This window comes from Vanacampus margaritifer, chromosome 2 (assembly GCF_051991255.1).
Source record: "Vanacampus margaritifer isolate UIUO_Vmar chromosome 2, RoL_Vmar_1.0, whole genome shotgun sequence".
In the NCBI taxonomy this organism is placed as follows: domain Eukaryota; kingdom Metazoa; phylum Chordata; class Actinopteri; order Syngnathiformes; family Syngnathidae; genus Vanacampus; species Vanacampus margaritifer.
This window is the reverse complement of record NC_135433.1, coordinates 23,164,091-23,186,259: the sequence shown is the minus strand read 5'-3', so window position 1 is coordinate 23,186,259 and position 22,169 is coordinate 23,164,091. Positions and strand designations below refer to the sequence as shown.

At 41.2% G+C, this 22,169-nt stretch overlaps 1 protein-coding gene across 4 annotated transcripts in view; it reads right to left on the bottom strand.

The window, feature by feature from the left end:
• The window catches only part of LOC144042685 (mitochondrial import inner membrane translocase subunit TIM16-like), a 132,724-nt gene that overhangs the window by 85,713 nt on the left and 24,842 nt on the right, over positions 1–22,169 (bottom strand). For all 4 annotated transcript variants that reach the window (XR_013290946.1, XM_077555566.1, XM_077555570.1 and 1 more), the window contains 2 exons: positions 10,116–10,199; positions 9,318–9,400 (listed from right to left, as the gene is read on the bottom strand). Coding sequence is in view for 3 of the 4 variants with exons in the window: in XM_077555566.1 (XP_077411692.1) it covers positions 9,318–9,400; positions 10,116–10,199 (167 nt within the window). In the remaining variant the exon portion in view is untranslated. The remainder of the gene's footprint in view (positions 1–9,317; positions 9,401–10,115; positions 10,200–22,169) is intronic.

Sequence of the window (22,169 nt, the reverse complement as noted above, 5' to 3'; positions counted from 1 at the left end):
AAACCTGAATGTTAACATTTATGTACTTTAAACTTAACATATTTAATTAAACTTAATATTGTACATGTTTCTTAATGTACCAAATACTCTATATAGATTGTGTTTAATGATAAAAATGCTGTTTTTATTTTCTCAAATATATCAAATAAGCACATTTTAGAGCTGAAATTTTAATACTGTACTATTTTCACTCACAGTTATTGTACAGTTTGAATCTAATATCGGTGAATGCCTATTTGTAAAGTTTCCCGATCTGTCTGAAAGTTGCTCCTTGCTGTGCACATTTATAAGACTGTTTTAATTGAAAAAAGTATGTAATGTAAAATATCAGGATATGTATCGCCTTGAAGACCACACTGTAACAAATTTCTGCAAAATCTACAGTAAAAAAAATTCTGCATTTTCTTGTTTTTTAATTTTACTGTATTTAACTGTATACAGCAATGCATTATGGGTGAACCAAAGTGAATTATGGGTAATGACAAAGTACAGTAATTGCTGTATAATTAGCGGTAAAATATAGTAAATTTTACAGCAACTATGTTTTGGCACATATATATGTGGATTACAGGTAAATACTGTAAAGATTGTTGGATTTTGGCGTATATCTCTATAGGAGAAGATGCAAATAATGGACCCTGTATTACCAGAGCAAGGACAAGAGTAATATATTAGTGCATCGTCTTCACATTGCATTTCTCCGATAAACAGGCAACATTACAGCTAACATTCATTTATGCACTCGGCTGCAGAACGAGGATTGATTTTACAACATGGTGGCTGACTGATTAGCACGTCCGCCTCCGAGGGCTGAGGGCGTGAGAGTCCAGGCTTCGGCCTTCCTGGGTGGAGTTTGCATGTTCTCCCCGTGCCTGTCTCCTCCCACAAGACATGCATGGCCGGTTAATTGAGCACTCTAAATTGTCCCTAGGTGTGATTGTGAGTGGTTGTTCGTCTCTGTGTGCCCTGCGGTTGGCTAGCAACCAGTTCAGGGTGTAAGCCTGCCTACTGCCCAAAGCTAGCTGGGATAGGCTCCAGCGACCCTTTTGAGGAATAAGCGGTAAAGAAAATGGATGGATGGATATTACGACGACATACTGTATTTGTGTATTTACAGGAATCTGTAAATTACGTAGAATACAAGAAACGGTTGTAAACTAGATTACAGTGAATTGCTGTAAAAGTAAATACAGTAAGTAACTGTAATTTATATACAGCAAATACAGTAATGTACTGAGATTTTACAAGAATTAGCTGGCAACTTTTTTGCCAGTTAGTTCTTGTAAATTCTACAGTTAATTCGTTACAGTGCATGTATCGGGAAACACGTGTAGCTGTGTAGCTGCTGCTTCTTCTTCTTCTTCCTATTTGTAGTTTTCTAGTACAGGAACGACTTGTGAGCGGCGCCGTCCCACTCACTAAACAATTCTCACTTGAATAAATAGTTTTTTCTGTGGTGCTTTCATGTTATTTAACATCTCTACGGCGGAAATGCCACAGTGTGTACGGAAATACTCTAGCGGGGATACACAAAACTGATAAGGCAGCAAAGACGCAGGTCTGACGCAGCAAATTTCTAATGTTTTTAGATCTAAAATGGCGACCCCCATAAGTTGGTATGTTTTAAACATTTTTTGTTTAGTAAATACTTCATAGATTCACGTAAACAGCAACTGATAAAAAGGATATGCTAAAAAAAAACTGTCAAAAATACACTGTAGCACAATTTTAACATCCTAGATTTAATTCCTTGAAAAAAAGGAGTTTTAGGACACCATTGCTTTACATCCCCCTTTTTTTCCTGGTCACGCCTCCCTCTGTTGCCATTGAATCCCAAACTTAAACCCCTAATGACTAACAGATTGTGGGCCATCATGTTTGATCTGTCGGAACACGGAGTTCAGGTTGTTTGACAGGGCGTGCGCGGTCACATCTTGAAGTTGCAGCAGATGACCTGCCAAGTGTCTGGTGACATTCACCTGAGGACTGTAATTTTCCCCTTTCTCCATGCGTTCGGCAGCATTTAATACACGTTTATATCTGACTAAAGACAACAAAAGACAGCAAGGTCAAACTATGGTCCAAACGTTCTGTGTTTTTACTTTTTGTATGCTTTGGTTAGCCACGCTGCAGCTGCACCTAATCCCCACAGGAAAGCCTTCATCTGGGACTGATTTTCAGAGTGCTGGGGCTCTGATCGAAGAAAGGGGCGAGTGTTCCCTGCCTCTCCTCAATCCGTTTGATTAAAAGGGAGGGAGCCTGGCTAAATTACACCCAATGACTGGGCCTTGCACTCAGGCACGACCCTACCAGAAAAACACACAGAAATAGACTGCATGGAGAGGGAGTGCTTCGCACCTGGTGCACTACGCCAAAAAGCTCTTTCCCTCAGTTACTATAACATCGCAGTCTGTCAGCACTGCCGGCCTCAGAGAGCAAGGTCTTTGTATAACCTGTGACAGGGTTGGGAAAACAATTGTACCTGCTCTCTTGGGACAAGACTGACGTAGTCTTTGAAACTGTCTTGCACCAGGTCAGGCCAATCAGCAGTTATGAGGAATAATGTACATTAAACATTTGTCTGTTGAAACCACCGATGCATGATCACTCGCCTGACTTCCAAGCAGGTTGTGTACATTCAGTTCCCACTCAGTGAGGGTGTAAAAGAGAGTGTGAAAGGTTGTCTGTCTCAGAGTTTGCCCTGTGACGGACTCGCGACCAATCTAGGGTGTAGAAACACGCTACCGATAATAATAGAAAAAGGATGGGCATTGTCTGTCTGTATGTTGACTAACAGGGTCATTCGTGGTAGTGAGAAGACAGGCACAGTCTTAGAGTAAAAAACAGATTTGACTTTTTCTAATATTGCATATACAGTATAATGCAGAGATAAAATAAACAACCTTACTGAGATTTGTGTCGTTTGTGTGTGAATATATTTTAGCAGGGAAAAATAGCCGTCCCGGCTGCTCCCGTTTGTGACCTGCCGACACTACCTTGTAATCAAGAGCCTTTACTTAGAATAATACTTTAAAATTCATCAGTTTCAAAAACTGTTGTTATCAATAAACTGGCAGAATGTCAATGCAACACAACACAGTTCATTTGAATCCCACGCTGTCCATCATGTAATGTGAAATTTCTATTACGGTTGTTTAATTTTCAGCCAATGAGGTACCTCCAATGATAAATAAATTAGAAGGCGGAATATTATCCACTGGAACCATAAAGTAAAACCGGAAGTTCAATTGCTTCACTTTAATACAATGTTAGCATGTTTAATACACATCTTTATTCCGTGACAACTAAGTAGTTTATGCATTGAGCATGGTGTCCAGTTTTATTGGAAACGACTATACAATATAATCAAGCATTTCCTATTTCGCAAAGCAAACAGCTAATAAGTTGTGGTGTCTATGTAATCCTCGAAAGCAACGACCTTACATGACGACAATTGTTTCCATCTGTTCACCATTTAGAGGTAATTTTCTACGTATAATTGGTCCTTTTTGCCAGTGTTTTAACGAAATGTTCTTATATGAAGGTGGAGAAATTGTTCAAGTGTAAAATAAAAAAACATAATTTGAGGCAACATCTAACAATTAAATAGACCAGGACATTCAATAATCTCCCGAGAACAAAGGGCTGAGTGAATCAGTATATTCATGGCACACTGCAGGTAGGTTTTATTTTAAGCATATAGAATTTTTAACTGGTTTTGCACAAGTTCAGTTTAGGGCATACATATTCCCCCCTTTTTTTCTTTCTTTTTTTTAAGGTTTGGGGTTTTAGGTTAAGTTTAGGTCTTACATCTGAGAACAATCCAGTTGGCCTCTTTAGAGGCTGTTTTAAAAGGAACCCCGACAGTCATGACAAGTTTGCTCTATATTATTTATTTGATTGTTACTAGTTTAACTATGAGATTCATTTCTCGAAAATCATTTCCAGTTTAATACATTTTGTAGAAACTTTATTTGGATGTACGTCGCCATTGTTATTTACGTCGCAACGCATTCCGTGCGTAGTGACGTAGAATGGTGGCGGCTCTCTGCTAAGCAATGTGAAACGCTTCTAAAGAAAGCAAGTTAAGCCTCGCAGCATTACTAAATACATGAATAACAATGGCGGGGTACGTCCAGATAAAGTTTCTACAAAATGTGTTAAACTGAAAATGATTTTTGAAAAATTAATCTCAAAGATATGTTAGTAACAACCAAATATATAATATAGAGCAAACTTGTCATGGCAGTCGGGGTTTCTTTTAAGCTAACTAAAGATACAGTACATGATGTCATTTTGAAGCCTTAAAACTAAAACAACTGAGAATTGGTATGTAATTAATGATTTTGTAAAGGACAAAGCCATTTCAATATCAACAGTATTCTACTAAAACAGAGACTCAGCAGCCATTATTTCCGTCACAGCACATTGAAGATGATGATTTTGTCAGTGATGACGAGCAGTATGTGTTTCACCTTTATTTGTAGGACTGTTTCAACAACTCCTGTTGTCATGTAAACATACCATTATAAGATATGTAGCATTTCTGTACACAGTGTTTTCATATACTATTGTAAATTTGTTTTGACAATGTTGCGACCAGGTATGTGACATTCCTTTTAAATGTATAAAGATTCCCTTTTTCACGTGGTAGTTGTGGTGTAACCTTAACCTTACTTCATTGTAATTAAGAAACCACCAGAGACCCTGCTGGCCTTTTTATATCATAATTTCAAGATAACCATGTTTGACTACATCTCCTAGATTATTCGATAAATTAACAGTCAATTTGTCGTTTACTGTTATTTTTTTCAGTTTCAATTGGATGCGATTCTCTCTGCATGTTCTACACTTGTGTTCCAATGCCAGTAGCAGCTGTGCAGAGTAACGCTGCTGGGAGGAGGCGCTATAGCGAGGCGTGTGTTAAGTGTAGCTCAACTCCCATAGTTGACATGTTGGGCTTCTTTAGACAGCAAAGTGGTTGAGACATCTGTTGAATGCAGCTAAGTAGTTTACTCCATTATGCCTTAATTGCTTCAAAGACACGATTAATTAAAAATCATTCCCACACAATTGGCCGAATTCTTAGTGGTTGATAATTGACTCTGCCAGTCCGTTATGATTTATTGTATATACTGTAGTGTTAATTTGTTACAGATATGTGCATATTTACGCATATGTTCTAATAGGTCCAAAAGTGCAGTTTGTGTTAGAAAATGCAATAGTATCCAGCTCTGCATGGGAACAGATGCCTGCCCACAGTCTTTATTTCAACTCCAACCCCCTCCAAAATAACATTACCCCTTCATTATTTTCCATTCAAAATGATTCCACCCACAGCCCATTTCTACTGGCTCGAGCACAGGGCCTCTTGAAGTTTGTGGCAATCCAATGAAAACAGTCCTACTGAAATCTGTGGACGGGCAACGCTAACTTGATAGAATCCAGCCTGCTGCTCCAATTACACCCCATGTTTACCACAGCCCTTTTAATTAGGAACAGGCAAGAAAAAAAAGAACAAATCTCTCTTTATGTGTGCTTCAGGCCTAAAAATGACAGGGAGGAAATGCTCCACTGTGCATGTTTGACTTCAAGCATCCTCAGCTGTGCGCAAACACACAATGGCATGGGTTAATTTAATGGAGCGGAGAGATAAATGGAAACAAAGTCTCCTTTTGATGGCTGCATTTGTCGACACATGCGCTGAGGCAATGCTCAACACAAACAAAATTACCCAGGAGAAAACCCACCATGATAGCACACCATTCAAAAGAACGAATGGCCAACAGACCACAGGGGACCCGAGGACAAGCTGGTGTGGTGGGGGACACGATGAATGAAGGCAGTGTGCGATGGCTGTCGCAACGGGTCGTCTAGACACGCATGGAAGAGACAGATCGGATCCACAGATATGGAGGGGATGATGGGCCATATGATGTGCTTTCTAAACATTAGTAAAAAGTACAAGAGTATAAGATCCTAAGGTGCTTTGCAAAACTTGATTACAAATTGTAAAAGTGAATGGCTGCTATAGTCTGTAGAGGGGAAGTTTTTAATTTGTACAAAGCAAGCACATTTTTGGAATGACATTAAACAATATTCCCCATGCATTTTCTATACTGTATTGTTTATTCTCATTAGGGTCGCGGGTGAGCTGGAATCTATCCCAGCTGACTTTGGGCCTGAGGCCATTTAAATCATTGCAAGGGAAGAGCCAAGCCAACTAAATGCCATGTTGTATTATGTACGTATTATTGTTCACTTCCGTGGTGTCATTCATGCCTATAGAGTTATTTACGTGCAATTTGGGCATCTGCGCGTGTGGGGTTTTTCATGTGCACGTCAGTGTAAACAGTCATATTGGGTATGTGTCACTTGAAATCAACTACTTTCAATTAGAACCAGGCATTAAATCAGAATTGGGCATTATTATCAACGAGATTATATTTTAATCCCTTCCACAGTTAACTGTAGGCATATAATCTCTTTATTTGACACCATGGCGATGTATTTTTTTTTATGAAATATTTGGTATTTTGCTGGCTATTTTTCTAACGTGGAAGTAAAACGCCCGGTTCAGTAAAACCCCGCCTCTCCCAGTGTGGTTGCCGCAACCCTCTCGTCCGAGCCAGCTGTTGCGCGCACCGCCCGCAAAACTCTGGAGCGCTGCGTTCGAGCACTTATGGCCACACAAAACCGGCCAGCCGTTGGGAGTACAACCGCGTCTTCTTTACAAGTTGATGGATGTTCATATGTTCAATAAACATTTGAAACAAAACAGCTCCTTACTGCAAGAAATCGTAGTGGAGGAGGGGAAAGAAAAATAAACACCATGAGCAGGACATGAACCGGGTACCTGCTGCTTATAGGGTGAGCGTGCTAACCACTGCACCATTCATTCAGTTCGGTTCAGCAGCACAAAAGTTTTACTAATGTGAAGCAAATGTGAAGGATAATTGTTTGCTTTGAATTAATTTGGACTGAATTTTTACTGATAAAGGCTACTTTTATCATTATCCTGCGAGCAAGGATGTCACAGAGTGGCATGTGGGCGTGTGTTTAGTCCGCATAGGCGTTGCGGGGGTGGGTCCGCACCTAATGACATCATAAAGTGAGCACCTGCTTGTTTTCTCTGGTTGGTGCAGGGCCTGGTGCTTGGAGAGCAGAATGACCTAGAATTTCTCATAGAGGTGCGAATGGAGGAAAACACCACATTGGTGAGGTTTTTAGGGTTGGCACCGGGTCATGAAACGTTTTAGCCAATGTGGCTAAACAGTATAAAAATCTCCTAGCCACATTTGAGTGTACCTAACCTAGCCACGACATCACATGTTTATGTGGCGGCAGTGCCGCCTATTTTGCCGCTATCTCACTACGTGCGCCATTCATGCATGCACACGGCAAAGTCATTGTAGCCCAACTAACAAACACACAACACTTCTGGGAAGATTGCTTTTTGGGGCGTAGCTTGATGACTAACTGCACATAGTCGTGGTGGAAGTGGGCAAAGTTCTTATAAATAACAGTGGCAACTGCGCCAAATCGCCACAGATAAAAGAAATGAGGGCACTTATATACTGTTCCTTGGTTGCATTAGCTTGTCACCGTTTCAGCCCCACACAAAAAACAACAAAAATCCACAATTGAGAGGGTGAACAAGTTTCCCGAAATACCTCAGCAATTCTGCACTAAACTGATTTCAGTCTCTGCAAGTTTTTTTCTTTTCTCCCAAATATTTAATGTATTTACAAAAAAATCTCAGAAGCTTTTTTACAGGTTATTTAATGTTTAGGAAATGTTTTTTGAATAATAATTAATTTATTTCATTCAGTATAATACAATACAATACAATACAATACATCCTAATGTAATCATTACTTAAGTACAATTTTATTAATGTTTGAATTGTGCATAATGTTGCTGCAGTGGCCTACAATAATAAATACAAGTGTCTTTTAGGAATAAAACATCTACCTCGTTTTTGAGAACACTTGGGTCCACTATGCTATTGTGTTAAGTTGCTGATCCAAATTGTGGAACTTTTTTGTCTGTATACCCCTATATTTTGCACATGGAATTTAATTAACATATACAGTAACTTTTTGTCATGATTACTGCATTATTACATTCAACTGCAGTTGCAACTGAAGACGATAATCAGGTACATCACGTAAATCAGTGCTGAGTTTATATGGGCAAATGTGCTTGACTTGACGACACATGAAAATAAAATGAAACGGGTTACGAAACACAGTCCACGTACCTGCCGGCCCTTCAGCGAGCCAGTTTGACTTTTCGCTCGTGATTATCCTTCTTTAACACATTTTACCCAAAAAGTTGTCATATTCCTCCGGTCAAAACTAGGCAACGTTGCCAGACCACAAAGATTTGACAAGGACTGGTTAAATAGTTCGTCTGCCGTGTCATTCTTTGTTTTTTCCTAACATGTGAGCGGACCCAGGAGGTAATCCACAGTTTTATGCGACTCGGGGCAATAAAGTTTAGTTTCGGTGCAGAAATAGACACAATATCCGCGTCTTCAGCCTTTCTCAGGTCGCGACAGAACAGCTTGCTTGCTACTGTTGCTAATGCTCGCTAGCATCAGCATGCTGCTACCGGCAGATGTAAACAATGCAGTCATTGGTCTTGGAGCGATGATGTTGATTATACTGCAACGAATCATGTGCGTCACTGGCCGCATTGAGAATCGTGGGATTACTAGTATGCAATTTGCACGCCGACGTGGCGAACGGGGAGTATATTTATGTCGTTTCACCTCGTCATTGGCGACGTGGCGAACGGGGAGCACGCACCATGGTTTTTGGTGAGGAATTAGCATTTTAACATGGCAAAAAGTTCCAAAAAGTTGATTCATCACGTTACTGTCCCTTTAAAATGCACGTGATGGCTCTATAAACAGAAATCCTTAACAATCTGAATTCCTGTTCACATTCCTTCGGTCCTTGGCAACCACGTTTTAAAAAAATAAACGCAGCGACTGCAGAGGCAAGCGTGGTGAGGTGTCAAAGTGCCTACTGCGGTCGCTTCACCCCGTCACAGTGGTTATGAATAGAAGGATCCATTCAGAGGACATTGGCGTGTAAATGGCAGGAATGCGGAGGGACAGTGTGACAGCTACGGGAGGTTCACGTTGCTGTCTTACAAGCTTAGAAAAATCTCAGAGTGTGAAGAGAACCTCTTCGCATACCACACGTAGGGTGCGTGCTAAGTACAGCAAAGACATTTAAGAGCGAGGCATCATGACAGTGACTTATGAGGAGGGACCACCACGGGTTGCACACTTGTACGGCACTCACCCACTGCAAGTGCCAAAGGTCTGAGACCTCACAGAAGAAGTCAAGTTCCTGCTGTCCCAAAGCCTCACCTCTCGGTTACGCATCTAAAAACATCAACAACAGAACTCATTTACATGAGAAGAAGTTTGCATGTATCAAGTTTGAAGGAGCTTATTTGTTCAAACAAAACAGAACTAACACAGTGGAGTACGGGACAAATGTGGAACACTTTCTCTTTATCCAGGGGTGGATTTATGCTGAAGGGTCACATTTGATTTTTTAAATGGAGAGCTGGGTCATGTTATTTTTAGTTAAAATGTAAATGTAAAACTGTTTATTTTATATGTATATTACATAGTCTCTCATCCTGCCTGGCCACCTGATGTGGATTTTGGTCTGTTTTACTGCCACTGCTCTCTCCTTCCCCACACTCTTTCTGTGGGAGAGAGCTATTGGTATATGCTATTGAGGCCGTTGCCGTGGAGGATTCAGCATCAACCAACCTGGACACGTCCTGAAGTAAATCATGCCAACTTGAGGCGCTTCATTTCATTCAAATAGACTCTAATGCTGTGATTAATTTTGCATCACATCATCATATCATGTAGTTGTGCCCACTTTGCATTCATTGCTACCATATCAATGCTCAAGGGTTCTTCCTTTTTCCCCCACTCAAATGAGTTTTCTCTTGAGTTTTACCTTGCCTAGATAGGGGGTCTATTTTGAGGGATGTTTATCAATAGTGGGCCTTTTATGAAATGTGGGTCAGTTTTCCATAATATGTCCCCTTTCAATCAATGTGTATAAGTTCCTTCTTACCCTATCAAAGCCCGTAGTCAGCAGAAAGTCATCCTTGGCCCACAGAGTGCGAGAATCTTTGTTGTTCTGAAGGCAGGCGGCGCTCTGTGAGACAGACAATGCAAACAACCTTGATCTTGTCATTTTGGAAAAGTTGACAGCGACTTGTCCTAGGCTGTTGCTGAGTGACAGGTGTGCAAGGAGTAGAAATGCCGCACAGCGGCCTCTAACAGATGTCTGTCTTTGGGCAGAACAGAACTTGTCCCATGAAAGGAGAGCTTGTTTTTTGTTGATGTAGCAGACAAGATCGACACCGACCTGCCTGGTGTGCATCTTAGATTACCAAACTGTGACGTTGAGTCTGTGTGTCTTAAGTGTACAGTCAGGTAGGTTGTCAACTCATTTTGATGGCCTGTTTTTAAACACAAATGACACACGTGAGAAGAGATTGGTGAAAACAACAGTGAGTGTCGGAATAAAAGAATGCAATGACAGTATTGTATAGAGAAAGGTCTGCATGTATCGTATGTTGCTCAAATAACTATCGCTGAATTCATGTTGTGTTTAATTGAAGACTAAATTGTCCAGTGGTGTGCATGTGAGTGTAAACAGTTGTTTGTCTGTATGTGCTCTGTGATTGGCTGGCGACCAGTCCAGGGTGTACCCCACCTCTTGACGATAGTTAGCTGTGATACGCTCCAGTTCACCCACGACTATAATGAGTACAAGCACCACATACAATGAATTGATGGGTGGGTGCTTCAAGACAACTCATCAACAATCAGTTCCACAAAATAGCTTTTGATGGAATTTGAAGTGGGCAAGCACTGTTTATGTGGAGCTTAACTGTCTCACTTACAATACGTACTTGAAAAGCCTCCAAACTTCAGCAGACGTCAAAAAGGCCCGTGACCAAATATTGCACTTTTTCAAAATGGGTATGAATCAATGGATTTGCCATACGACGTGAGCCTGCGCAAATTACAGGTGTCATTATATTATATTACATATAAGGGTGCAAGTGTGGCTGGACATCAGGTGCTTATTAGCGCTCGCAAGTATGCCGCCTGGTTTTCACGACGCTAATAAATGGCAGCACAAGGGGAAACATTGTGAAAGGGCCAGAGTGAGAGCTGCCAAGTTGCCCTCCTGAAAATGAGCTACCCTTTCTGTATAACTTAGCACTGCTCCTTACAACCAAGCAGGGTTCAAGTCCGTGTAAGGCTTGTAAAACGAATTATCCATCCATCCATCCATTTATTGTAGTGCTCCTCATTAGGGTTGTTGATGAGATGGAGAAAATGAAAGATGAGTTTAGTGCAAGAGGCAAGGCCCACAAATTAACTGCTCACCAGCCAGTTGCAGGGCCCCAATTACATGCACAACCATTCATACAATTAGGCGACATCCATGAAGCTAATACACACATTTTGGTAATGTGGCATGAAGCCAGAATAAAAACTGAGATTCAAACCCAGAACCCCAGAACATGCGAACCACTAGCCTTGAAAAGTAACTGAATAAATCTAGTTTAGCAAACGGGGGGAAAACAAATCAATTTTAATTCTAGTACCATTTTCTTTCCTGGTGTTACTCCAACTGTTAACACTCCCTGAGGGTCTGACCATTTCAAACCGTCAATCAGATGTTTCCTTGTTTCATGCCTTGAGCCTTCCAGTGTGCTTCTTCAATAAATACTCGTGGGTGCAACAGAAGCACTTGGACAGAAGACAATGGTTTCTCTTGTGGTCTGCCGACTGTGTGTTTATCGGCGGCGCTGTTGGTCTCAAACTTGATTAACTGCATTTAACAGAGACTTCAAGCTTCCGCACATGTTGGCGGCAAAACCCAGTCCTAAAGGGAAATTTAGGGTTGTGCTTTCCCGTCCCCTAATACCAGTGCCCAAGTTGGCACCAACTGGACGTCGTGTTTTCTGGCTTTGGGCGTGCACTCAAAATATTAGCAAAGAGGCATTCAGCAAACATTTTGCTGATGTGTCTCTTGTGCAGGCTCCTCAACACTAACAGAGCGTTGACAGAGTTAATGATGAGTCCAGGCTTGAATAAACACTCAAGATCATTTTTCAGCCTGCAGGCAGCCGTGTGGCTCATGCGAGTAAGTGAAGTCACGTTTGCCTTGTTGAGAGCATGCGGTGAGTAAGATGAAAAATAGTCCACATGTATCCGAGGGATCCAGGGTATACAAATGCCTCCAAAAAAGTGTGAAAAATGAGAAGAAAAAAATATAAAAAGGTGAAGCACAGACGCATAAATAGAAATGGAGGATGATTCCCCACCAGGACCGCTGGTCCACTTCCTTCCATGGGCAAAACGACGCACAACTGGTGATCGCACCAAACTAGGGACAAGTTGAGCTCAAAACTATTTTAGGCTGCTCAAGATCTGCCCAACATTGGATTATATGCGAAACGCAACACATACAGATTTTTTTGCATCAAAGCAACGCTGGGGCCATTGTGACATTTTTGTATGCTTGTGTGCTGTGAGATTTTGTTAGAATATGTAAATCTTATGTCCCTTGGTTCAATGAAAGTTGTGAAACATTGTCTCCATGAACCGTGTTTTTGAATTGTGGGAAGAAGCCAGAGTACCTGGCAAAAACACACACAAGAGCCTGAGATTCAAACCCCAAACCTCAGAACAGTGAAGCAGACGTGCTAACCACTAGGTGATGCCCTCTGTTAACTATGATGCAACTTGTTTTTGGATTTATAGATGCTACAACACAGATGGTTTACCAAGATGACTTATCAGAGACTGGATTCAAATGTTGAATTCCAGAAGCCAACTGTATGGAGCCTTTGCACAATTCTTTCTAGTATTGGCTCCGAAAATATTTTATTAGTCAGCTTTCACTGTGTGTAAAAAGCATCATCATTTACGACCACTTGTGAAAGGCTTAACAATGTTTCCATGGCAACTGGGAAAACACAACACTCATTCAAAGGAAAAAGCAAACGATTTCCCCTATGGGATGAAAATATTGAAAATACATAAACTTCTAGTAAAGCAGAGAAATCCGGTTGTGCCACCCCTCAGGCCTTGGATGGGAGCTGACCGAACAGTTATACCTCAGGCCAGCTCTGAAGGCCCCTGCTGCTTTAGGTGCCAGGTCAGAGCAATGTGATGCTTCAGTCGTAGGAAGCTAACGTTCGAGGGCAGCCAGAGGACACGGCATCTGGACTTGCGCGTGTGAAAAGGTTGCCAAACAAAATCCATCGTCTGTAGTCATAAATCTTAGAGCTAAATTGGAAGCTCATAATAGGAAAAAAAAAAAAGGAAATGAAAGCACGTCAGGGAATATCAGTGCAGGTGTCTGCAAGAAGGCCGTGGCAAACTAATACAGACAGGAAAATCTGGGGGAAAAGATAATGTGATATTCAAATTCAAGGCCGATGAGACAAAAATAAGTTGAAGTTAGTCAGCAGTCTGTCTAATCAGATCTTGATAGTTTGATTCAATTGCCTCCGCCAATGTACACAAATGATCACTCCATCTGTTTCTGTCATCCGCCCCCTTCGGTATTTTACTTTTGGTCATCCAAAAGACAGAATGTGCATCTGTGTCACTTGTAGGGAATGTTGGTTCACCCACCAGGATGAATATCAGGTGTCTGTATGCACATCTGGGAACAATCAAAGCCGTCTTGCAGACACTCTCTCTTTCCACATAGTTGTGTGCTAGCTTGTGGGGGGTGTTTGGAAGAATAGGAAGATTCATCGGTGAAAGAAGATCAAGAGCTTTTCCGTCATTTGTTACTTTGCTTTCCATGCTGAACTGGAGAATACAATGACACGTGAGGCTCATCATTAGCTACTGATGTCAAATCAGGTTGTCTTAAACTTTTCTTTTTTTTCCCTTCCTTGGCATAGGTAATGTTTTTGGTCCAGGATTATTTAAATTCTACTAAGAGTCCTTGCGAAAAAAATAAATAAAACATGTCTTCTAAATTTGACACCACAAACACGAGTGTTTACAGCCTTGACATATTTGAGTGATTTAAAAAAGTGTAAAATGAGGGTTCAAAATGGTGAAAAATCGAACAGTTCTCTCCGTTCTCAGATGCTGGGTGCGTGTCTGCTGAATTTGATGAAACCACGCCCTGCTCAGCTGTCAACTGTCAATCAAATACTACTACTGTACTTCCACCTGGAAAATGGATGATACTTCATCTGGAGTCTTTCTTTTACAAACCCAAAGGACCACCCCCACCCCGGACTCATAGCCGGTGGGTCACACAGTACCCATGCAGCTAGCAAGCTGAAGCTCATGGTAATATGAATGCTAACGACCGGATTTTGCTAAATCCATTTAATATTCTTGCTTACGAATATAAAATTAGAATAAATACAGTAAACTTTTAACGATTTTGCCAGAAAAAAAAAGTGCTTCCCTTCTGGGAATGACCAGCAGCCGCCACTGCCACAAACTTATTATTAGTATTATTAATATATTTATTCTTGATCCTTGGGATATTTTGATAAATGAATGTCACAAACATGACATTTAAATATCTCAGAACTGTTTTAAATTGTGAACAAAAAAAAATGCATGACCCCTTTAGTCTTTTCTTTGTGTGGTCTGGTTTTTAACATTTTTAACACAGAATGATTGTGAAGATAAGCATTTTTAAGGTTTAAACCTTTTTTTTGGATTGATTGCACAGCCATGAAGCTAATCAGGATACCGAGAACTTTTTTTGTATGTTTTGTTCCTTCATATTGTGACTACGGGTTCGATGGTAACAGAGGAGTCAGTTTACTGGTTTTCCAGCTGCAGCCTCTTCAACCTGCTTCTCATTTCCTCTCCACTATCCATCATTCCGCTCTTCTCATAATTTCCCTTCCTCTAATAACTAACTGTTGCCGTGAAGCTTTCATCAAGCCTAAAATCAGTTTCAGTCTTTTCATCCATGGCCAATTAGTCTTTGCAGTAGTTGCCGGGGCTTTCTTCTTGCCCTGTCTTGTCTTCATGGTCCATTAAAATGTGGTTTCTGCCATACGGTTCACAATCACGAATATCTTAAGACACGTGCCTGGCAAACAGACGGGAGAGGGCGGTGGGCGTTCAAGATGGAAATCAAACCAGCCGTTTTATGCTTTCATTTCCTTTACCGCCCACAGCACCTTTATCTTGCTTTCACGTCAGCCATTTGTCAAAGAAAAAAAAAAGCCCCAAAAAGTCCAGAGGCAACTTTGCAAGTATTCTCGCTGTATAAGCTAAACTTGCTGTTGTCCTTCCCTAAAATGAGAATGGATGCATGAGGTCAGAAACTAGGCAGGGAAAGTAATCTACGGGAATGACAACATGCCTCAGCTCCAGCTGTAACAGCATGAAACTTAGAAGTCGCTCTAATGTGCTCACTATGCACTGAGGTTACCACTTGTGTGCCTCATTCGAGTTGGCTTCTGTTTTAACAGTAACAACCTTAAAAGCGTGAATGAATAGCAACCGCTTTGATTCAAGATGTCTGTTACTGCCATTAGGTTTATATTATTTCACCCCTTTGCACTTATTTTCTCCTCCACATCATCAATTGAACACTTCTGTTAAGTCAAGATGCAAGGGCAATTATAAGCCAGGTCAACTGTGCTTATAGTAGACGAGACCTGGCGCCTTTTCTAGGGAGGGCTCGTGCTACACCAGCGTGACTAGCTCCCCAGTTAAATATAGATTCCAGCCACAATGAGATCTCCAGGAGACCTTTTCTGCACATTCGCTGCTTTTCAGCACTCTTAATGAGAAGAAAATAAATGGGGTAGCTAAAGCTTGCTACTAGGGTTGGGCCTTATCAGTGATTCTGTTGATGGTCTGGTCTTAAAGCATTTGGGGCAAAATGGAGTGCATTACGGAGGTCTAGTGGTTAGCACATCTGCCTCACAGTTGTAAGGTTCTGAGCTTAAATTTCCTTGATTTCTTGACACTTGGCTCCGGCCTTCCTGCGTTGAGTTTGCATGTACTTCCTGTTCTTGTGTGGGTTTTTCCCGGCAACGTGTCCTGCAATTGGCTGGCAACCAGTTCAGGGTGCATCACCTCTCGCCTATAGTCAGCTGGAATAGGCGCCAGCTCAGCCGCAAACACTCTCAATAAGTTTGTGGTCTGAAAGTGAGGTAGACCTTCACCTGGCACAACAAAAACTCAGGCACATTTAATGTGCTCAATACGACACGGGCACAGAAAGTTGGGAGTTCAGAAGTTTCAGATTCTCTATTCCTTCAATTGGAACCCTGCAGAGGACAGTAATTTAGCCCCTCGTTATCTATGCATTACAGTACTTCTCGTTGGTTCATTTTTTCGGGCTGACTTGTTTCTAGAGTCTAGAACAACATTTGTTTTGACCAATCACGGCCACGGATGAAAATGTCGTCTTCGTTCTAGGGAAAAAAGCACTGATATCTTATCTTTACCAGCTAAAAATGCACGAAGCGCCTCTCGCTGTACAACAAGGAAACGGTGAGTAATTCCGCAAGAACAGAATGAATTGTTGGTTTGTTTGTTTGCCTCGCCGCTGGTTTCGTTACAGTTGTATATTACGCCACAAACACAATGTCGCGCCGTGATTGGTGGAAGTCGACAAGCAAGGTGAATAAATCAGTTCCCTGCGCAGTATTAAAATAGATTTTCTTATACTATGTGGACATGGTCATTTCTGTTCCAGTAGACCAGAGGTGGGCAATCTCGGTCCTCGAGGGCCGGAGTCCTGCAGGTTTTGGAGGTTTCTCACTTTCAACACAAGCTGATTCCAATCAACAGGATCGTTATCAGGCTTATGCAGAGCTTGCTGATGAGCTGATCATATATCAGCTGTGTTGGAGAAGGGCAACATGCAAAACCTGCAGGACTCCGGCCCTCGATGCCCACCTCTGCAGTAGACTATGACAAGTGGTCTATGTTGTTTGTGACCATGCTCATGCTCCGGGATGCTTGTGGGTGCTGACATGATTTATTTTTTACTTGCAGTCAGTCTTGATTCTTGGTGTTTCTCTTGATTTCCAATAAGATGACCGCCATGGATTACGGGGAAAACTCCATCATTGGCCGTTATTTTTGCCATTTAGTCTAATCTATACTTACGGTACAGATAGAGACTAAGTTCTAAATTCATAGCCTAATTGTGCATTCACATGATGGCATTTTTTCTAATGTTTTGTGCCAAGTATGGAAGTGAATAATAATAATCCATTCTACTCCAGCTGAAGTGCCACACAGGAATTCATTTTTGAAGCATGGTGCTAAATGGGTCGTGTGACTACAGTAAAACATTTAGCCAGCCCATGGAGGCCTCAGGGACTGTGGTCACCCCTTCACAGGGCCCTGGAGGGACAGCACATTAGACCCGGGTGCACCGCACAGTGGGTGGACTGAACTTACTACAGTGTGCCTACTGGCAGCGAACACTCTCCGGGACAACTGGCCAAGGTCTGAATCAGAACACTATATGACGTTCCTGGTAATCATGTTCCAGGAACACAGGATTTTGGTCCAAAAGAAGCACTTGGGAGCCAGATGAGATCTGTATTGCACGTTTGATGATCTCTGGGGTTTTTGATGGTTATTGCGGGAAAAGCATCTTTTAAAGATGCACATAGAATGCCAGTCCTTTAAATCCTAACACCAGATCAGTCGGGTAATAACAGAGAAAAGAGTGATGCAGCTGACAACTGCAAGGGCGTACAACACCTGGAGCTGATGAGAATCTGTGTGCCAGACCAGCTCTATACGGAACAAAGACATGATTCTTTGGGTAGATTCCTTATACCAGGAGGGTGGAGCACAGTTAATCATGCCCACACTGTTGAAAAAAACAACAGCACGAAGCTCCTCAGTCACTGCCCAACCAAGCCCTCTTATACTTATTTTTCATAGCGGATAATAAAGTTGGCTGGCCGAACTCCCTTGCCTCCCTGTGACCACATCACAGGGCTTCACATCTTCAAAGCTCCCCCACAACTTCATGTGACGGATGATGAGTGAGAGGCCCGTGCCATTTGCATGTCATTGGTGAGCCTGAAATGCTGCGCACAAGTATGACGTGTGAACTTCAACAACAACATTCGGCTTTGCGAGTGTGGAGATGATTTGCACATTGCCCATCACTTCAGAAGTGACAAAGCTGAGGGCAGATGACAAGGCTGCCTGATTAATGACCACGTCAAACTAATGCTAACAAATGAAACTGGGCGTACTGCTTCACAGAGAACTCCCAACAAACTTCAGTGTTTGTGTGATGACCGCACTTGCAAGATACCCTCAAGAATAAACAAATTAAGGTTCGCACGAGACCACAACTTGGAGAAAGGCCTGATTTTTGACGAGAAAGAAAAAAACAAGCGCAAGACAGATTTGAGGGCTCTATCCATATGTTTGTAACTTGGATAGTATTTCTTGTTATAGTACACCCACTTTCTTTGACTGCCAAGAAAATCATTCACCATCAATGCAGGTATGAACACCTGCGCACCACTGTCATAACCTAAGAAAGACTGCAGCTGCACTAAAGCACAACATCTTTTTTTTTTCTACAGTCAGCACCCAAAAAAAATGTTTTGATAAGGTTGTCTAACCTCCGCTTTGAATCTTTGTGAGTGTTCGTCTCCAGTCCTGAATTGACTCGACCACAGTGACACACTACACAACAATCCCAACCACTCATTGACTATAAGGAATGAGACGAAGACCTTTAACAAATAAATTAATTTGCAGTCTGGATGCAAAGGGGTGAACAACTCCTGCTCTAAGAGTCTATCCTATCAGGAGTCAGACACAATATGTCAGACCAGATCTATCCACCAGTAATGGGACATTGTAGTTTCCTGCAAAATCGATCATTTGAAAATGTAAACACTTTTAAAAATGTTTTAACTTGCAGTACTTCCAGTTTATCCGTGCATAAAAAAAACTTTTCATATTGAAAAGTGATCAAATTCTCAATTTCAACAGTATATGACAAACTCTTGATGGATATAAAGATGCTAATTATTTTGGTTGCTAACGCTAATATTAAATCCACAGCGGGGAAAGAGCCAATGACCAAGAAGAAAAAGAAAGGTGTATTCACAGGAGATCTACATAAAATAGGGATTTACGGTGACAGGTGATTCACATGCATGAGGCCCGCTCATCACAATATGCAGCGAGCACCTCTTAATTTAGCGTTATGGTGAGTTATTCATGGACTTTGTATTTGTTGTGTGGTGCCGTGTTGGTGAAGGACGCTGCTAATACAGATACATAAAAATGTGGCTTCACGCTTAGTGTTCTACTGAAAATACCCCTCGTATGGTAATCATTATAAGCATGACCATAGCGACCATATTAAAGCACTGTTGTTACCCTTGTTGCTGCTACTAATACACCTACATACAAATACACAGTGGATTTACATTTGTTGTTGTAGCATTTAAAAAAATCAGCCTACCTCGTAAGGCCACCCACCTCCTCACCCCCACCCCCAGGTCCGCATAGACTGGTTCGCAGCGGAAAAAAAGTTGTTGTTGCTAGTTAGCAAATTTACACACAGAATAATGACCTTTAATGAATCCAATATATAAAACCACTGTTTCCTAAAACCAATTGCCTCACCTTATACTCCATAATTTATTATTGACTGACTGATGATTATAATATAAGTGGATTGACACCTCATTCCACTGAGCTGGCCACTCTTCCTGCTCCTGAAATCCCCCCTGGAGGTGCAAAGTTTGGGTAACAATCACAGAGACTTTGCACATGTGACAAACATGAGGTGAAACTGACGTGAAAATTTGTGTCAGTGTAGTGATTAATTTATTTCCCCTACCTAAAGATTAGTCTTAATTAGGTGACTACTTTGTGGGATGAGCTCACGTACCAAGCAGATTGTATTTATTCATTTCATGACAGTAAATCATGGAGCAGTAATTGCATAGACAATTTGCAAACAGTGACTATTTGTTGATGTTGACCGCATCACTAAAGCGTGTGACTGACAAGAGAAAAGGGGACAAATTCACATTTTGGTGAATCTGGCCTGCAGCTGGAGGAAAGAGTAAACTCTCATCTATCATTGGGCCTTAATTAGTAAGAAACAAAGACCAGCCAATACTTTAATGACTCTTCCAGTCATGCACGCGCACACACAAATGTCTGCTCTATGTCTGCCAGCTGGCATTTACCCACATGACGGAAAGGCCAGAGCACACAAACAAAACTCTTTTAAATGTCCTTGTCACTTATGACTCTGACATTTTAGTTGCCAATTCCAGGAGATGAAGTGATAAACCGGCTTTATGGTTTATCAGTGAAAGATGTTAACTGACCAGTTCGGATTTTGTTTCGACATGTTCGACTGACCCCATTCATGGTATTTGGCACAATCTCTCTTATTCACAGTATTATGCCAAAACAGGATTTATTTTTCAGAACACATGTGCACTGAAAATATTTTCCACTCACTCATGATTTTGGGGATGGACTCTAAATTGAGGATAAAAATCATTATTACTTAGACTAATATGTTTGTGTAGAACTGATATATATCTTTATATTCGTCAACTGGAATCCAACCGTTTACTGCCACCGACGAATATATTCGTCAAATAGGCTGCAGTACAATTTTCAACGGGTAGGCGTGGAAGATGGTCTCAGCCAGGTTAACTGAAATTCAGGTTTGTAAACCAAAGTAATGATTAACAGAACCATACAGAGAGCAGTGCCGCATAGCTTTAGATTTGAGACGGACACAGATTTTCTGTTAAAACATAAAAGGTTAGGGGGTGAATGTCGGGGGGCAACGTTGATAATGAGGACACAAAATGCCAACATGTTAAAAATCTGACATGTTTAAGCACCTCATATTCAAAGAGTGTATGAATTATGTATGGTTAAACAGATTTTGTGTTGCAGTTAAAGATGACAGTTCATGGAGTGAATGGCGACCGCCATTTAAAAAAATCCTGATGTCAACATCACTCAAATAATTTCTTGTATGTTGTATATCTGTAAATAAATTGCCATTAAAAGCTCCTTCTCAGTTGCGTTTTTGCTGCTTTGAGGTGTCACAAGAGCAAATAATAATTATAATCTCGGAATAACCAGAGAAATATACTACCATGATTGCTACGCCTTGCACACTGATGAACAATCTGGAATTTTGTAGCCTGTGATTCTTGGAATGAGTTCCTCTTTATTGCCATAAAAGTTCACATTTTCACAGTGTTGACTCCACATCCCTGCACTGTTAGCATTAGGCCTCTCTCCAGATTGTAAACACGCACATTTTTCAAGGAGGTATTCGCTGGAATATGCTCATTGGAATACGTTCTTCTTGCTACAGCAAAACACTGACTGTTTTTACGACCGGGAAAGGTATTTTTAAAACTTCAGCAAGACTGATGGCTGGTTTTATGTCGATAACTGCAAGGACACATTTTCTTGTATTTGGTTTTGAAATATGGTTATGTCCATGTCCTTTGACTGAAGTCAACATGAGGATATCTGAGAGCAGCACACAAGTGCTTAAAAGCAAGAGGCAACTGAGCGTATTCCTGAAATGTGACGCTGACGGAAGCTATTAAACAAACCATGATGTGCGACTTGACATACAGGAGACGTATTATGGAAAAGTTACTTCTTAATGACTTTTATACTGCCACCCATCAAGTGTGATTTTAAGAACCAAAAAATTACATTTTGTTTTGAATATTTCTGAAAATGTGTTCTGCACTTCTTCCCCATTGTTACGCAATGGAATAACTGTTTGCAGTTATACAATACATCTGTTAAATTCAGGTTGTCACTTCATGTTATATACTGATGTAAATTGATTTTTTTTTTTTAACAACACGTCAAGTTCTCAATTGTTTTTTCTTCAAGGTCATTGTTTGACTTTCGGCTTATCACCTCTCAGTCAGGCGGCGCCACAGCGAGTAACTCGCATGATATGTTGGTTCAATATAAACATTTCAACAACTGTCAAAGGGTTTCATTGTGCTGCGACACACTAAAACTGACTGTGCAGCTTATTCAACCGACAATGGCTTCTTTGAGCAACACACACTTGGAAAGACACAATTTA